Here is an 18,328-nt window from a genome sequence, read left to right on the forward strand (position 1 = left end):
GTATGAGCCTAGTAGCTACTGAAGGAGAGGGTGGAGTGAGCTCCTAGCCCCAAAGTTCCACGGCCCAGTGATGGGGAAAATCCGTATGTGATCCGGTTTCTTCTCTCATGGTTTCCTGGGAATATCTTGCCCTTCCTAGGTGTTTTCTTGGTGGAGCTTGTGTGGCTAGAACCCACACTTGCTAGATGTGGGTTAGTGGGGGCGCTGGGTACTCTGGATTATGTATATAACATGAGACATGTTGCCTGAGACCCTGGCTCCAGGCCTAGTCATCACTAGCTCTGTCCACCCTCCAGTAGTGGCCCCAGGGGAAGGACAGTGGGTGGAAGCTCAAGGCAGGTAGGACCTCTGGCTTCCTCTTCACTGTCCCTGTCACAGCTCTGAAGGAGTAGATATTTCCTGCTGCCTGGGGTGGGCAGGTGGGAGCCCCATCTAGACTCCTCTCTGCTGGAGCCTCCCTGTGCTCTGACAGGGTACCTCTCACCATCACCTCTAGTCTCCCTGTCAACACAGTCCTTCTTCTGTTGCTGTAGCGGGGTCCTCTGCTCAGCCTTCTGGTGAGCCCAGGAAGGCTGTGGCAAGAAAGGAGTGGGGATCTCGCTCATTCAGAGACTTGCCTGGCATGGGCTAGGCCTTGGGTTCAAACCCCCGGCATGAAAACAAAACCCTGGAGAACATTAGCTCAGATCAAATGGGAGGTCAGTTGGAGCACTGAGGCAGTCCAGGGGCAAGGCAGCCATTGGCAGGGCTCCAGGGACGCTGGGATAGGGCACAAGGTTCTCAGGAAGCAGCTGTGCAGAGATGCTCTTAGTGGCCTGAAATTCTGAGTTCTGGCCCCTCCCCACCCCCCACCCCTGGCCATTAGGTTCTCTAGAATCCCATTCTCCATTCAGCTCATGATGCTGGAACACAGTGACTGTCAGCTTCCTGATACATGTGTTCAGAGCCTCTCAAGGCTCAGGGCCCTAGCCTGCTGCTTTGAGAAATGCCTGCAGAGCAGATGCATCTGAGCAGAGCTTGGCACCTGGGCAGCTGCTCTCCAGTGGGCACCCAAATGGCTTTAAGCCCTTCAGGGGATAGTGTTGAACCCAAGAACATGAGACAGTGTAGGGTTTAGGTCTGAGCTCTGGGAGAGACAAGGTGTGGAGAGGAATTAGACACTCATGACAAATGTGGGATGCTAGGGCCTTCAGGAGGCCCCAGGGGCCTGTCGGAGCGTCACTGTCACCTGTCAGCTGCAATTCTCAATCCAGAGGCTGGTGCTGAAGACATATATCCAGAGCCCTACACCCTGGTGTGAGACAACTAGCTCCGAGGTTATGAGTGTGGGTACATCGGATGTATGTTCAGGTCTGATTCGGCTGCGGTCCAGGTGCTGGATATCATTTCCTGTTTAGGAGTTACCTCTTGTTTTCAACTTGTTCCTGCTTGAGGACACCAATGATACATATTTGTGTACCTGTCAGCTGTTGGATGACTTTTGGAAAATGCCTGCTTAGTTAGAGCCACTTGACTCAGTAATTTTATATGTATAGATGAATACACTAGATGAATTTCTTTTGTTCTTTTTTTAAAGATTTTACACTGATATACCAAAAGAGGGCATCAGATCCCATTACAGATGGTTGTGAGCCATCATATGGTTGCTGGGAATTGAACTCAGGACCTTTGGAAGAACAGCCAGTGCTCTTAACCACTGAGCCATCTTTCCAGTTCCTTCTTTTATTTTTTTTTAGAAATGTGCTTTATTTCCATTCCTATTTCATATGTATGTTTGGTGTCTTAGTTATTTTTCTATTTCCATGAAAAAACACTGTGGCCAAAGCTGACTCTAAAAGAAAGCATTTAAGTTGGGGCTCACAGTTCCCAAGGGTTAGAGTCCATGACCATCATGGCTGCAGGTAGACAGGCATGGTTCTGTGGTAGTAGCTCCTAATCCTTCTCAAACAGTTCCACCAACTGGGACCCAAGAATTTTGCTAGCAACCTTCAGATGAAGGTGTAGAACTCTCAGCTCCTCCTGCTCCATGCCTGCCTGGATGCTGCCATGTTCCCACCTTGATGATAATGGACTGAACCGCTGAACCTGTAAGCCAGCCCCAACCAAATGTTGTCCTTTATTAGACTTGCCTTGGTCATGGTGTCTGTTCACAGCAGTAAAACTTAACAAAGACAGGGGCCATTCTCATTCAAACTAACACCGGCGTTTTGCTTGCTTTTGCGTCTCTGTATCATGCACATGCCTGGTGCCAGAAGACAGATCTTACAGAACTGGAGTTGCAGACAGTTGTAGGCCTCCATGTGGGTGCTGGAAACGGAGGCCTGGTCGTTTGTAAGAGCAACTGGTGCTCTTAACTGCTGATACACCTCTGAAGTTCCCTTCGTTTAAGGAAATGTTCCATAGCGCAGAGTCTGCCTCAAACTCACAACTACTCTCCTGCCTCAGCCTCTCGAGTGCAGGGGTCACAGGCACGTGCTACCAAGCACAGCTGTGGAAGTCTTTCATTAGATGACTGTGACTCTATTCAGTTCCTTCTCATAATGGGCTGCTTCCTAAACTTTCCAGTTTTTTTTTTTTCCTTTGGAGAGGTCTATGTAGCTCAGGCTGGCCTAGAACTCTAGATTTTCCTGCCTCAGCCTCCTGAGGGCCAGGATTAGAACGCACGCATTGCCATACCTGCTTCCAAGATTTTTATTTATTTTGGCATGTGTGTGTGTGCACATGTCAATCCAGGGATGCATGTTCAATATTTTCATTGATTGCTCCCCAGTGTATTTATTTTTATTTATCGAGACAGGTTTTCTCTACGTAGCCCAGGCTGTCCTGGAACGCACAGAAATTCATCTGCCTCTGCCTCTGGAGTGCTGGGATTAGGGTGTGTGAGCCACCATACCTGGCTTCCTTTTTTTAAAAGAGATGTGTGCATGTGTGAACTCATACCCCTCAGAGGCCAGAATGGTGTTGGATCTCGAGCTGGGGCTACTTTGTGAGCCACCCAATGTGAGTGGGAAGCTAACTCAGGTCATGTTCTCAACTGCCCACCCATTCTCCAACCTTCTACCTTATTGAGACAGGATCTCGTCCCTGATTCAGAGCTCTGATTCAGCTAGGTTGGCCAGCGAGCTCTAGGGACACCAGTGCCGACCTTGCAGCTGCTTGTGGCTCTGTCTGGCTTTCTGTGGTCCTCACATCTGAGCTCTGATCCTCATGGTTCCACGGCACGCTACCCTCTAGGCCGTCTCCCAGCCTTGCTTCCTGAATGTCAACCAAATGGCCCCTTTTTTATGAACAATTTTTTAAAAGTTTAATGTAGCACAATCGATCATTCCTGTATGCACCCTGTTTAAAAATCTATGCCACCTCTGAGGCCACAATCCCTGGAGTGTTACTCAGAAGTGGTATTTTTCCTCTTTGCTTGTTTTTGTTCTTTGTTTATTGTTTTGAGACAAGGTCCTGTGGTCCAGTTTGGCCTCAAATTTGGAGCAAGGCTGACTCTGAACCCCACAACTCTCTTGCCTCTTCCTGTTAGGACCACAGGTGCGGGCTGGCATACCTGGCTCTGGAGCCATGCTATTTACTTTGATATTTAGATAAAGAATGCACTTGGTATTTGGTGAGAAGAGGCAGGACTGTGAGTCAAGGCCAGTCTTCACAGACAATGGACCAAACAAAACAAACTGTGGCTCAGGCTGCTGAAAACCCTGGGTTTGGGTCTGAATCCTCTGGGCCAGAGCTACAGACCATTACCACCATGCCTTTCTACACTGCAGGTGTCCTCAAACACAGGCAGGCATCACCACACTGGTCACCAGTGCTTGCAACGTGGCTGCATCTCTGATCACTCACTAGTGAAGGGGATGGCAAGAGGCAGATGTAGGCACACACATATGCTCCTACAAGGTACCTGTCTGTCCCTGATTTCCTATACTGGTTCTGTAATAAAGGGTACTTGGACCGGGCTGCAGCTGGTAGGGCACCGAGTGCAAGAGAGAGGGTTTTCTGCCATAGTGTATCAAACCTGGGTCTCACGCATGCCGAGCAGCACTGAGTCTGTCTCCCGCGAAGGCACCACCAGCTCAACGCCCCTCTCCATCACTTACTGTTGTGTGAACCTAAGAAGTCACTGCTGTGGGCTGGGTGGCCTTGTCCCCATCTGTGAGTGGAGCCGGGTGACGGGATGGACAAGGAGGGATGAGTTGGCTGTGCCAGCTTTTTAATGTTTTATCACTTAGCCTTTTGATACATACTGTTGTCACGGCCTGGTGCCCTCAGATGCATCTGGCCAGCGACACGTTCTAGACATGACTTCATTGTGAGCATGTTCTCTGCTGTGCGTGGCTCTGCCGGTGGGTGTTATCCAAAGGGTGTACACAGGGACATGCCCTGGGCCACGGAACTACAGTGTAGTAAATGGGGCTCACCCAACCCATTCTGGACTTTCCAGTGTGGTGTAGGGCTGTTGGCACTAGTTGGCAGGTGCTAAGCCATCTCTCTAAGGGGGCAAGGCCTGTTGGGAACCTAGGAGGGTCCAAGATTGCATCGATTTCAGAATCGCCCAGACCCGTCCCAGGGGAGGTAACAGAGAACCTGGGAGTGTGGCTGGGCCTGAGGCTGGGCACTGCTGACTCCCCTCTCCTGGTGGGCAGGGGTTTTGTCCACGGGATATCACAAGTATTTGGAAGCACAACTCATTAGACACATGACGGTGTCTGGAATTTTCTCGGCCAGCACTAAACACTGCATGCTATTCCACTTTGTGAGACGGTACACGCTTGGGCCAAAACTCACCTCTAGTAAGGGCCAGGTCCTGCTTGTGCTGGTGTCGCCTGCTTGGAAGCCTGGGTCAGCAGAGAAGGCGGACCCCTGACTCTTCTGCAGTGCCCTAGATCTGATTCCAGAGCCAGCACCTCAGACTCTAGATTGCAGCCTTTCAGAAACCAGCGAGGGGCAGATCTCAGGCAGCAGATCTTTGGGGATGGAAGTGCTCAGAAGCAGCTGTGAAGAATGGCACAGGTCCTGCTGAGGGTATCAGAGGCACACAGATAGCTGCAGCCAATTTGAAGAGAATGAAATATTTATAGGTCTGAGGATGGATATCACAGGGTAGGGTGCTCACTGAACACATACGAGGCCCTGCGTCAATCTCCAGCACCTCGGGCAGTACCCCTCCCTCACAGACATGGTCACCATTTCCTCCTCCTCCCCAGACACTTTCACGCCCTCACCTTGCAGCTGGCTGGACACTTTCTGTTGAGCTTCCTGCCTGATGGAGGTCTCACACGGAGTGCAAAGTACCACACAGAAACAATAGGTTTCTCTACACATCAAAAATAATAAATAGAATAAATGATGTTAATTATACAAAGGCTTTAAAAATAACATGTGTTTATCAACCGTGCGTCACAGTGCATGTGTGGAGGTCAGAGGACAACCTGCACATTTCTAACATGTGGGGCTTAAGCTGCCTTTATCAGCTGAGCCATCTTGCTGGCCATACAAACTTTCGCAGGACTTCCAAGCTGCTTTCTAGTCCAGGGCACTGAACATATATGGTTAGGTCGGTCAGCTCACCACGTTGTTCCTCATGAAGCTGTTGCCTGGTTTACCGTATTAGTATCATTTTGTATTATTTTCTGTTGTTTTGAGACAGGTTCTTATTCTAGCCTTGGGACTCAAAATGTAGCCCAGGCTGGCCTCAACTTGTGGCAATTCTACTGTCTTGGTCTGAGCGCTAGAATTATGGGCATACACCACGTTTGGGTAGTATCCTTAAACATTTATCCAGTGGCAGGGTTTCTCTATATAACCCCAGCTGTCCTGGAACTATGTAGACTAAGCTGAATTGAACCAACAGACATCTCCCTGCTTCCAGAATGCTGAGATTAAAGGCCAGCAGGCTTGGCTTAGTATCCTTAATTCTTTTATTTTTTTTTTTCAGTCTTGCAACTATTTATTCTTTGTGTATGGGTGTTTTGCCTGCATGTGTCTGTGCACCCCATGTGCCTGGTGCCAGTGAAGGTCTCATTAGTGAGCACTCTATCTCCTGAATCGAGTTTCAGACAATTGTGAGCTAGCATGTTGGTGTTGGGGATTGAACCTGGGTCCTCTGCAAGAGCAGCAAGCTCTCTCAACCGATAAGCCATCTCTGTAGCCCCCATCTTAAAAGGCAATTTTGGAAGTGAAAAGCTTCTAACGCAATCCCAGCACCCAGGAGGCAGAAGTAGGTGATCTTCATGTTCAAGGCCAGTCTGGTCTACATACCAAGTTCTAGACCAGCCAAGGATACATAATAGAACTGTCTCAAAAACAAAAATTAAGTGGAAAATCCATTAAATTTTTAAAAAACTGATACACAGACACCAGACATTTATAGCAGGTCTATTTCTTCGTTACTGCTTTACGGTGGTGGGACCTTCAAAGTCTCTCTCTAGTTTTCTTCGGAATGTTTAAAACACTTTATATTTTAGTTGGTACTACATGTGTACTTTTTTAATGGTACCCTAGTTTAGTTTCTGTTGTAAACACCAACCAAAAGCAACTTGGAGATAAACAAGGAAGATTATGGCCCAATAGTGATGTCTGCGGTAGCTGTTCTTGGTTGTCAACTTGATTGTACGACTTGGAATCACTATTACATTATATGGGATTAAGTCACTACATCCCAAGCTGCTGGGCACACCTGGGAGAGATTTTTCTTGATTGCATCTGAATTGGAAATACCCAGCTTGAGTCTAGCCATACCTTCTGGTGGCAGCCCATACAGAGAACATGCAAGAAGGAAGCTTTTGCTCACTGACTGCTCCCCTGTCAATCCGTCCCTTAGATGCCACTGGAGCCCACTTTGTGCATATACTTAAGACCAGCTGAGATATCCAGCCTTGCAGACCGAACAGGGAAATTGTAGACTATCCATTGGGAGAAGCCATTGCTCAAATAGTTGGACCATAGCCTGTGACTAATACATGCTGTTTTACATACATGTAAATACGCACATATAGGTATACGTGTGTGTACACATGCATACGTGCGCACCTCCCCCCCCCCCCCATTCTGTCAGTTCTGAGAACCCTAAGACATTGCTAGTTAGTTTTTGCCAACTTGACACAAACTAGTCACTTGGGAAGAGGGACTATCAACTGAGGAACTGCTGCCCTTAGACTGTGGTCCTGAGTTACGAATGGATAGGCCACGGAGATCAAGTAAGCAGCTCCTCCATGGCCTCTGCTTCAGTTCCTGCCTCCAGCTTCCTCCCCTTTGTTCTGAGTTATAGGTGAAATAAGCCATTTCCTCCCCAAATTAGTTTTGGTGCTTCATCAGGGCAATGGAAATGTAACCAGGACAGAGGGTAGGTGCTGTAAGAGGTTACAGTGTCCATCTGTGTATAGGGAGTTTCTCCTGGCGGAGGCCCTGGGTTCTGCTCCCAGGAATGATGTCCACTAGGGGCACTGGCTAGCCTCACTGTAAAGGACCAGCTGTCCTTGAACACAAGGCAGGAGCTCAAAGCTAGGCAAGAGTGTCAAGTTTGACAAGTCAGTCTTTTCAGAACATGTTCCCACTCCAGTCTAAGCATCAAACTCATTATGAATAGACAGACTCAAGCTTGTGATTCCTCTTCTGTGCTAGGACGCAGGCATGGGCCACCTGGCTTGGACAGACAGAACTGTGAGTTACTGTCTACCACCCTGGTTATATCTTGACACTTCCCATCTCAAAAATAAACAAGGTAGTGCTGGGGTTGGGGGTGAGGAAGAGTGGGGATTGGTGCCTCACATCTTCCTTTGCTCAGACACAGAGGAAATCAGTTTAGAAGGTTCAGGGGAGCTGGAGGCGTGGTGATCCATGTTCTTAAGAAGCAAAGGCTGAGGGGTCACTGCCTGTCCAGGGCCAGGCTCCTTCACAGTGACCACCACGCCAAGTAGGATCATAAAGGGATATTCTTAACCAAACAAAACTAAACACTTCCTCCAAACAACAAAAGCCAACCAACCAACCAACAAAAAAACAGCAAAATGTTGAATAAAGGGGAGAAAGGTCTCCAGAGTCCACTCTCTAAGGTGACCCTGGCTCTCCAGAGTCCACTCACTAAGGTGACCCTGGCTCTCCCACTTAGTAAGAACATGGGGAACAGTGTACCCAAAAGCCTACATGCTATTTCCTAAGATGGTCAAGAATACTTGGTCAAATGATCCAAGCTAACTAACAAGCATATTGCTTGGGACAGCATGGGTGCAAGCCCGCCCCGCTGTAAATACACAGCAGCTCTCATTCTGAAGCCGTGGAGTAGCTGAGTCAGGGTGAACTGGCTTCTCTTGGGATCTTTGCTCTCATCACTGATGTGTTGTGTTCATCGTGCTGTGGTTTCTCAGGCAACAGCACTGCCCAATCCCTCGGTGCAGCCTGTGTGGCTCACAGCCCCACACTTACTTGGCTGCTCAGATGATGCTCTAGCGTCAGGGTCCCGGAGCGGCCTAGGCTAAGATGACCCATACATTCCCCACAGTAAAGACTGAAACACACCCTCTCAGGATTATAAAAGGCTAAATAGAACTGTTTAATGGGAATGACCTGGGACAAGCAGAGAGAGCTTTGGCGGGCAGGACCGGGCAGTATAGGACTGAGAACCCAAAGCCTAGGCAGCCCTCAGCTCTCTCTCCACAGCCCTGCCCTGCAGGACGCCGACTGCACCCCTTCCTCCCAAGGCACACATCAGACTTGCAGCTTGCCTTCGGTCTAACCCACTATTCGTCTCCATTTAAAAATAAGCTTTCGTCTTCTCTGCAGCGTGCTCTCCAGTCCTGGGCCTTGTCTAGCACAGGTGCAGGACTGCTTTGTTGATCTCGGGGTTGGTCCAGTCGCTCCGGATGTCGTCCAGGTGATTATCGAAATCCACCAGTGTCTCATAGGAGCGGCTGTCCAGGAGCGAGGCCGAGATCCTCTGTGCCTCCGGCCAGTCCTCACAGTAGTCGCTGCAGGACAGACAGAAGTCAGCCTCAGACCTACCAAGACCACACAGGCTGCTAAGGACAGGGCAGCTGCGGGGAGACACAGGAATGTGAACTTGAGTGGACGGACAGGTCCCTCCCAATGGGGCACTGAAGAACTAGAGGAACATGGCTGAGGGAGGCATCCATGTGATCAGAAAGCAGACTGGAGGTGTGTGTGGAGACCACGGTGTACCACCCAGACCCCAAGCTACACAGAAGCCCGCCCGTCGGAGGCGGGGCCACACCGGGCTGCACTCACTGGTGTGGGTCTCTGCACCGCCACCTGTTCTCGTGCTGCTCATACACGTGGATGGTGGGTGCTGCGCAGTCCATCGTGAACTTGGCATTGTCCACCTGAGGAGAAGGGAGGGTACCGGCCTGAGTACAGTGTGAGAAGGGCCGGCCTGGGCTCCCAGGCGAGCAGCACAGGCATGCCCATACCAAGGGACTCTGTGGTGCAGGGCAAGTGTGAGCTCTTCCCGCCTTTCCACAAAGCGGGGCAGTGTGCCCCAACCAGACTGCTCCCTCCCTCTCAGAGTGTGTAATGCAGCCCTGCTTTCCAGTCTCCAGGCTTTGCCCAGTGGCCCTGGTACTTACTGGGCCACCCCCAGGGATCTGGGCTAGTGAGGCTGGAGAGCCGGCCAAGACTGCAGGAGGTGAGAGAGAGCCCCTGTCCCACGGACGGGCTGGCAGCAGTACTCCTCACCCACCACCATGACTACACATTCTAGGCCTGGAGCTGGGGCAGCCCAGCAGGGGGAAGCCTCTCCATGAGACTCACCATGATGAGTGCAGCGTCACTGAAGCCCTCTGCGATCCTGGAGGCCACCTTCTCTGCCACCTGGTTTGGGCTGTGGAGAAGGATCTTTGAGCTCAACAATACTCTAGCTGAGTCGAACAGTCCCCTCCCTGTCAGGACAGTTCACCAGCACTTGAGCTAGGAAGCGGGACTCAGGGTTGTGAATGCCAGGGTGGATCCTTGGGCATCTTCTGAAGGGAAATGCTTCCTGGAGTGTGGCCCAGGGCAGCTGACGACCTGCTGGGCTGTGGACTGTACAGGAAGTTGAATCGGCACTCTCCTGTGCCTGCTTCTTGAGTGGCTTATCCACAGGAACTGTCACAGGAGTCCCAGGGCCTAACTGAACCCTCTTTAAATCAAACCACTTTTTAGGACTCTAAGGCATTTTACACCTTCCTGTGCTGTGAGCTTTCAATTTGGTGTCATGGTGTTTGCTCAATGACATTGGCACCTCACACTGACAAAACTTCCCCAGCCACGCTGCTGGGAGAGGTCTGCAACTTCTGCAGCTACAGCCTGCCCCTTCTGTTTGGCTCAGCAGAGCTGCTTGCGTGGCTCTCCCCAGCCACCTCCACAGCAGGTTTTGTGCAGGGTGGACAAGCACCTGTCACCCACGCAGAGGAAGAATCCAGGGCCAGAGGGCACAGAGAACAAGAGGTGGCCGCAGAGCCCGGGGACCTGAGCCCGGGGCTTTCACAGGTGTAGGCAGCCCCAGAGTGCCCTGACTGACTCAACGAGAAGGCATCCAAGCCTCAGTGACAATAGTGGGGCACCTCCAGCTCACTGCTTTGTTTCTAGAAGAGCCTGTGGGCCATTCTACCGCCCACACTACAGAAGCACACTGGGGTCTGTTGGCTCCATCTAACCACACAAGAAAACCCCAGTACTTACTGTGTGGGTATTTTCCAGCTGTCCCCTGGCTTCTAGCTGGCTGCAGCCAAAGGAAGCCTCTGGAGGACAGCAGAGGGCATGGAAGAGGGACATCAGTACGACTGATCTGGGCCTCCCTTCCCTGACGTGGGACCTATCATGATGTTGGCCATGTCCTGTGGCCAAAGGATGTTGCTCCTCTGGAGGTGGCCTTCTTTATCAGCTCTTCCTCGCTGGCCCTGGAGGGCTAAGGGATGGAGGCTGCTGTCACTGGCTTGGTCCCTGTACAAGTTCCTGAGTCCATTCATGACCCACCCCTTCAGGAGTCGCCCACCTAATAGCTCCTTAAGCCACCCTGATGGAAGGTGTCCTTGGCTAGGCTCACAGAGCCCAGACTGAAGCAGACATAAACTCAGCCTGCTCAAGAGAGAGCAGAGGTGGAGGCATCGTCGGCGCAGGAACCTGGAGCCAATTCAGGTACCACACTTTCACCACAGGCCCCCATCCTAAGAGTTCCAAACCCCAAACCATTTTACTCACTCAAGAGAGTGACCCTTGCCTTCCACAGCCTCAGGTTTGGGAGTGGGAGGCAGCAGGCTGGCGGACACAGAGCTGGTGGCTGCTCCCCCTCTTTCTGAGCTCCTTCCCTGAACAACAAAGGAGCCATGGACAAAACCCTGGCTGCTCATCTGGCCAGTCACCTGCACACCTGACAAAGCAGGGCTGGGAGGTGGCGACCTGCACAGGCTTTGCCAACTGAAGCCTATGACGGCTCTGTGGCTTCGAACCCTCCGCCCAGTGTGCAACCCCTACCTGGCATCCTTCACACGCTCGTTAGCTTGGTAATAGCCGGCGATCACATAGCTGTTGTCTTTGCACCACGAGTCAATCTGAGAGGAACAGAAACGGAAAAGGACCTCAGCATCAGGTCGGTGACAGTGCACCTCTCCCCCACAAGGACAACCCATACATCCAATTGTCCGTCCTCTTGACTACAGTGAAGTGGGAACTCAAGAGTTCAGGGCCCAGAGGCAGAGTCCCCCCACACAGGCTGCACTGGGCACAGCAGCCAATACCACACAGCAGCAGCACTCTGTGTGTGTGTGTGTGTGTGTGCACACGCGCGTGCGCGCGCACGGCAGGGGTCTGAGGGAAGCATCCTGAAGCTTGAGACATCGTCCACACTGTGACGGTTGTCTCGAATACGCTGAGCACACTTACGCTCTCTTAGGATCTGAGACACACAGAAGGCTGGTGATACCGTATTTAAAGCTTAACCTCTGTAAATAAGGAGACCAGGCTGCTGGGGCGGGTGCAAACGGCACCCACCCATGTCTTTGCAGTGCAGCATGCTTACTGTCCTGTGCTGGAAACAGGAGCAGCGACAGACTTTCAGAATTGCTCTGCTCTATGGTTTATCACACCTGATCTAGCTTTCTGCAGGTCTAATGCCTGCCTGTGGCAGACAGACACAAAAACAGAGTAAATCTTAAAGACAAAACCTAAAACCCCAGCAATGCAAGTTGGACACAGTAGCATATATTTGTGGTTTTAGTATTTGGGAACTTATGCAGAAAGATCTTAAGTCTGTGGCAGGAGCCTGCTGACACCATAGTGTGGGTACCTGAGCTGCACAAGATTGTCTTTTTGAGACAGGGTTTCTCTGTACAACCCTAGATGTCCTGGAACTCACTCTGTAAACCAGGCTGACTTTGAACTCTGAGATTTGCCTGCCTGTGGCTCCTGGGTGTTGGCATTAAAGGTGTATGCTGGCACTACTTCCAGGTCCAAGAAAATAGTCTTAAAAACCAAAGCGCCTACTTTAAAACCTGCTCCCCCCAACTAGATGCTGGTCCAGACCTCAGTGTCCTTCATGACTAAAGACAGACATTAAGACAGGTCTTCGGTCCCTGGCTCATGTGGACTAGAATACTTCCAAATTCCTGAGAACTCATGAGTTACCATATTGGGACAAAACCAGGGCTCACTGAACCAGTGAACAATGCTGGTTATCTACCCAAAAGATTAGAGTTACAGCCCCAAATATTTATAATGGCTCTATTGCACAAATCCCTGCAAAGCTAGTCACGTGTTACCATTTCCTTTTAAGGGAGCAGGTGCTAGAAATAAATGCCCCTACCTAGAAGTTTCTTTCCCTTCCCAAACTTATCACCATACACCATCAGAGGGCCTTACTCTAAACTTTGGGTTTAGCCCCTTTCCCTGAACTCAAAGCTGACCTTGTTTTGCTGCAGGCAACCCTACCTCTGGCCAGCTCCCCGTCTCAGGGCCTGCCTATTTTCTATTTACTGCTCTTGACACAAGGCACTCAGATACATCGGCATAAAACATTAATTCTTTATCTCACAGGTGAGCAGTCTATAATGGGGCTAGTTCCTGCAAGTTCTGGGCACCCCCTTTCTAGTCTGATTTCCTGGGTCTACAGCGATACCTTCCTGACCACTTCTGTCTCCATACCGTACTCGCTGACTTGTTTAAGGAGCCCCATGCCTACTCTGGTCCTACACAGAGGACCAAGGACAATCTCTCTGCCTGTGACTATCTTCTGAAGTCTGTTGAGCTGATCACGGTCATGCTGTATCTGCTACTGGGGCACAACACATATTTTATGCCCCAGCAACACAGAATTAGCCTTCATTGAACAGTCTCATCTGGTTCTTTAGACAAAAGGTCCAGGACTCACATCTGCCTTAAACATATACAACACTACCTTGAATTTGTTCTCTGAGCACAGACACAGGGCTGACTCCTGTGACAAATGCAGCACATGTTTCATTCCCCATGTCTGGTAAGGACAAATTCCTATGTAAAAATCCCAGGCACTCAAATAAACTCCAGAGGAGGACGCAATGCTGTGACCTGGAACTCTGAGAACTCTGTGGGGAGGCATAAAGTAAACCAGGCCATAAAAGCTCTGGCTGGGCTCTGGGAACTGCAAAGAATTTTAATTTTCACTGTATGTTTCTGTCTCCCATCCAACTCATAGGTGGTTAGGACCTGAGCATTGTCTATCCATCCGCCAGGGAGCAGACCCCTCCTGCATACAGAGGCAGGGGAATGTTTTAACAATAGGGGAAGAGGGTTGGAGAGATGACTCAGTAGTTAACAGTTTGGATATTTTCATAGAGCACCCACATGGCGGCTCACAACTGTGTTTAACTTCAGGGATTTGACATTCTGGCTTCCACAAGCGACACACACACACACACCCGCACAGACATACACAGAGGCCATACACATGACATATACTTATTTTTAAAGGTTTATTATTTTTTATTATGTGTATGTCTGTGTGTGTACAGGAACACAGGTACCCCTGGAGGTCAAAGGTGTCAGATTCCCTGGAACTGGATGCACAAACTACTGTGAGTCACCTGACACAGGTGCTGGGAACTGAACTCGGTCTACTGAAGAGTACCAAGTGCTCTTAGCCACGGAGCCATCTCTCTTGCCCCTAAATAATTAACAAAACAAACCAACCAGGGTTAGGCGGCCTCTGAAGAGTGAGGTAGCAGACGTGGATAGACTGTTGGACAGGCATAGAGAGGCCTCAGAGCCCGAGGGAAGCCCAAAAGCCCCAGGAAAAGCTGGTGGCCTGGAGTGACAGTACACAGTCAAGTAGCCTGCTGCTTCCCAAGTGGGCCAAGATAAAGCACAACCCTGAAGCTGAAGCTGACCTCTGCTAATGGGCATCTTCCCCTACGGCCATCTGAAAACCATGCAGTTTCTTAAGAACAGCACAGAACAGCAAATAGCTGTCCAGGACCGTAGGGAGGTAAGTGAACCTCAGACAGACCCTCTACTCCCCTCATAAACATTTTTTCCTTCACAGGGGAAGGAGAAAGCTCTTAGCTGGGTGTGAGCCCTGCCCTTCTGTTCACAGACTGGAGAGCTGTTGAGGGGCCAGGGCCAACCCTTTAGCTCCTGTTAAGACTCTGCACAGATGGCCCCTCTCCGAAAGCCTGCTAACATTGTGTGTAAGCACTGTAGTCTATCTCAGGTGATTCCACAATAACCAGAGACCAGGCAAGGCGAAGGAAGAGCCATACCACACCTGACGCTGCATGACCAAGTGGAGGGTAACCTGGTCACACCTGTTTGTAGCAAGAAGCAGGCCTTCAGGGTTTCACTGAGCTACTTCTCAGGCCAGCCCTGACTTCTCCTTGGAAGAGAGGCTGGGGGAGTGGGAGGCTGCTGCTGAGAGGGACCGCGCCCAGGGCAGATGGGGCAGCAGCGGTGGGGCATGGAGTGCAGACTGTAGGGAGAACACTGGCCTGAGACACATCATGGTGAGTAAGAGAGTCATCTGAGCAGAACGCAGAGAGCCGCTGCCACAGCAGAAACCAAGGCAGGGGAAAGACAAAGGGGCTTAGAGAAACAGGGTTACACTAATTTCCCTACCAACCCTTTTATGGGTTTTTGCTATTAGGAGTAATTCCTTCACTGCCTACGTCAAAGGGCTTGAGGATAAATAACAGGCAGAAGTACTTAAACAGATGAAAAGCACCCGGAAATGCAAGGATTTTTGTCTAATGGAAAATGATAATAGAAATCCCTTCAAAGGAGTCTCATGCTGCCCTTTGGCAGAACACACATTAAGAAGTGGCTGGCTTGTCTTTACCACGTTCAACAATCATTCCAGTGAGCTCCTCGGCAGCGGGGCCACCAGGTTCTGGGGCCTCACCGAAGTAACTACATGGGTTCTGCCTGCTGCTGTTAAAACTTCCACCGCCTACAGCAGCAGTAGACTCCAAACTCAGAGACCTCCTGGCCTTCAGTGTGCAAGGTTGCAAAGTAAACAGCACCAACTGAAGAAACTCAAGTGCCATGGGGCTGGTTAGACAGCCCAGGGGGAGTGGTGGAGGATATTCAGGGCAGAGGGCATGCACAGGAGAGAACAGTAGTACCAGGAATGCTGTGTGTTTGGGAAGAGACACGGCGGAGGGTAAGGAGGTGTGTGCAGAGAGACAGGGAGCAGCGGGTGTGCTGCTCTAAGGGACTCTGCTGCTCCCACAGGTGTGGGGTCACATCCTGGGACAGATGCACCATCTGGAGAGGTACTGTCAGACCCCAGTCCTTCAGGCGGAGCCTGCAACCTGATGCAGAGGCTCATCTGAGACTAGAGGCTGGCAGGAGATGGAGGGATAGATTAGCAAGAACCTGAGGGAGACGGGAGTCCGTCACAACGGAACCCAGGCCTGAAAACTATCATTAAACTGTGTTCCAGAACACAGTGGAGACAGCATTGGAAGAGATTGGTCACGGCATCAGAAGAGATTGGTCACGGCATCAGATGCACAGAGTTCAAGACAGTTGACAGACTGCCTCTGACGAAGGCCCCCAGGCAGGTCACGTGGCCTGGGGTGCTGGGCTGGCCTGATACTTGAAAGCCCTGACCATCCTGATCCTCCAGCTTTGATGAGCCAACTTTTTTAAGGGAAAAAAAAAGGAACAATTTTTTTTTTCTTAAAATACCTTGCTTTGTTTTTCAAGACAGGGTGTCATTATATAGCCCTGGCTGTCCTGGAACTAGCTCTGTAGACTAGGCTAGTCTTGAACTTTTAAGAACTTAAAGGCCACTTCACCTGGCCCTTGTTTTACTTTTAGTTCAGGGTCTACAAGTGGGTGCGGTCATGTGAGTTCAGTGCACACAGAAGCCGTGGGAGGGAGTCGGGAGATGGAGTTACTGGCGGCTGGAAGTGCCTGGCCTAGTGAGGACAGTTCTTCTACAAGAGCAACCAGTGCTCCAACCACTGGGCCATCCCTCCAGCTCCTCCATTAGCTGGTTCCTGCATTCTTCAGCATAGAGCTTGTTAGACCAGTACCAATGCGAGTCTAACTGAGCCCTAGGTTCAACCCACCACAAGTCAAGCTCAGGGGAGAACCCAAGAACCCAGCCCGACCATTGAAGGCAGAGCCCAACCAGGAAACCTCAGATTCATCTACCTGCAACTCCCTTGCTAACAGAACAATTAAGACAGTGGCCAGAAACATGCACAGGAATCCCCAAGAGATACTTCAGGCACTAAAAGCACTCTTCTTCAGGAACTAAGTATCACTCAAAAATCTTCCTCCTGCTCGGAAAGAATCTTAAAAGACAAAACAAAAAACAAAAACAAAATAACCGGCACAATAACTCTTTTAAGACACACACATACCACAAAACCCTGCAGCAAGACAATTTGCCTAAAGGCACTTGTAGTCTGGCGGAAATTTCTTCTGGTTTTGTAAGTTAAGTAACGGATGAGCAAGGCGTGGTTGTGTCCACCTTTAGTCCTAGCTCTCAGGAGATGGAGGCAGGTTGATCTGTGTGTAGGATGCTAGCCTGGTCTACAGAAGAGTCCCAAACCGCCAAGCCCACAAAAGTGAAATACTGTCCTTCCCGTGCCCTCCCCCCCCACCAAAAAAAACAAAGCAAACAGACATCCAGGAATGCTAGTCACACCGGTAATCCCAGTTCTCAGGAACCTAGAGCAGGAAGTGCCGGGAGAGCGAGGCTAGCAGGGGGCTACATTCAAAACGGGTCTCTGACTCAATGGAGTCATTTTAGTCGCGGAGGGGAGACAAGATTAACATTTCCTCCACGGCCAGCTCAGGTTTTATCTTCAGAGCTCCTTCTAAGATGTAATGAAGCTGTACCGAGTCTGGTTGGCTCAGGGTCAGGGAGCTTTTTAATTCAGATACTGGCAGCAGGATTGATTTGCATCTCAGGTGCGTCAGGACTGCACTTGGCCAGATCCAATCAACCCAGGGCTTTATAAAAGGACTCCACAAAGTTATAATTCTGGGTCTTCCAATTGTCTCTTGAGCAGAGAAAGCAAGTTTGATTTACAAAAGCAGAAGGAGCAGTCGGTATTATGACCTATAATCTTGCTAAAACAGCAAGTTTAGCAATAGACTTCAATGTCGCTGGGGGAAAAAAGTAAAGTGGGCCGACAAAATACAGCCTGTCAAACTAGAGGTTTACACGGTATAGGCGTCTTTCTTTGCGCACAAGCACATTAAATCTCAATTTTAAACGTTACCCGTCCCAGGTCTCACTATTGTAGACCAGGTTGGCCTCGAACTCATAACAGATCCGCTTGCCTCCCTAACCCGAGTGCTGGTTTTAAGAATGAACAGCACACTCAGATTCTGGGTAATTTTACAAAACCTCGAGAGCTTGCTACGCTTCTAGCAGATGCTCCTCCCGCGAAGGACGCCTGACTTCACCCAGCCCAGAACCCCGCCGTGGCCCCGAGCTTACTAGGGTGAGCGCCACCTCCAGCATGGGCGTCAGAGCCAGCGTGCCGTGGAAGAGCGGGATGCAGTCCACGAAGAGAGTGTGGCTGCCCGCGCCGGGAGGATGCTCCTTGCGCGGCCTCTGCCTCTCGGCCACCAGAAGCCCGTTGACGGCGCAGTGCGGGTACTTGGCGCCGTGTAGCACCATCTTGCAGTAGGCCTGGGTGGTCAGCTTCACGCCGGGCATGCTGAGCCGAGCTGGCCGCGTCGCGACCAACGCGCCACGGTACAAAACACGACCCCGCTGCTGCACGCTGACACGGGCTCCCACCTCCAGCAGCCAGCCTCCCTCCCGACTCAATCCGTCCGCCGGAAAGCGTAGCCGCTAGCGTCTGCCAGAAAACAGCCCGGCCCGCTCGCCGCCTTTCGCGAC

At 50.7% G+C, this 18,328-nt stretch overlaps 1 protein-coding gene across 1 annotated transcript; it reads right to left on the bottom strand.

Annotated features, from left to right (window-relative positions):
- Positions 1–8,521: 8,521 nt before the first annotated feature.
- Positions 8,522–18,328, bottom strand: Emc8 (ER membrane protein complex subunit 8). The gene is made up of 5 exons (XM_028753791.1): positions 17,921–18,328; positions 11,467–11,543; positions 9,766–9,835; positions 9,244–9,338; positions 8,522–8,966 (listed from the first exon to the last, which is right to left on the bottom strand). Exons 1-5 carry the CDS (start codon positions 18,140–18,142, stop codon positions 8,807–8,809), a joined length of 624 nt encoding a protein of 207 aa, XP_028609624.1. The 5' UTR covers positions 18,143–18,328; the 3' UTR covers positions 8,522–8,806.

The sequence above is a fragment of the Grammomys surdaster genome, unplaced genomic scaffold, assembly GCF_004785775.1.
Source record: "Grammomys surdaster isolate TR1022 unplaced genomic scaffold, NIH_TR_1.0 128, whole genome shotgun sequence".
Classification (NCBI taxonomy): domain Eukaryota; kingdom Metazoa; phylum Chordata; class Mammalia; order Rodentia; family Muridae; genus Grammomys; species Grammomys surdaster.

Excerpts from the sequence above, each read along its gene's own strand:
- Emc8 (XM_028753791.1), bottom strand. The coding sequence starts at position 18,142 with ATGCCCGGCGTGAAGCTGACCACCCAGGCCTACTGCAAGATGGTGCTA. Across the intron at positions 9,339-9,765 it reads GTGACGCTGCACTCATCATG|GTGGACAATGCCAAGTTCAC; the intron begins GTGAGTCTCATG and ends CCTTCTCCTCAG. Across the intron at positions 8,967-9,243 it reads CGGTGCAGAGACCCACACCA|CGACTACTGTGAGGACTGGC; the intron begins GTGAGTGCAGCC and ends TCTGTCCTGCAG.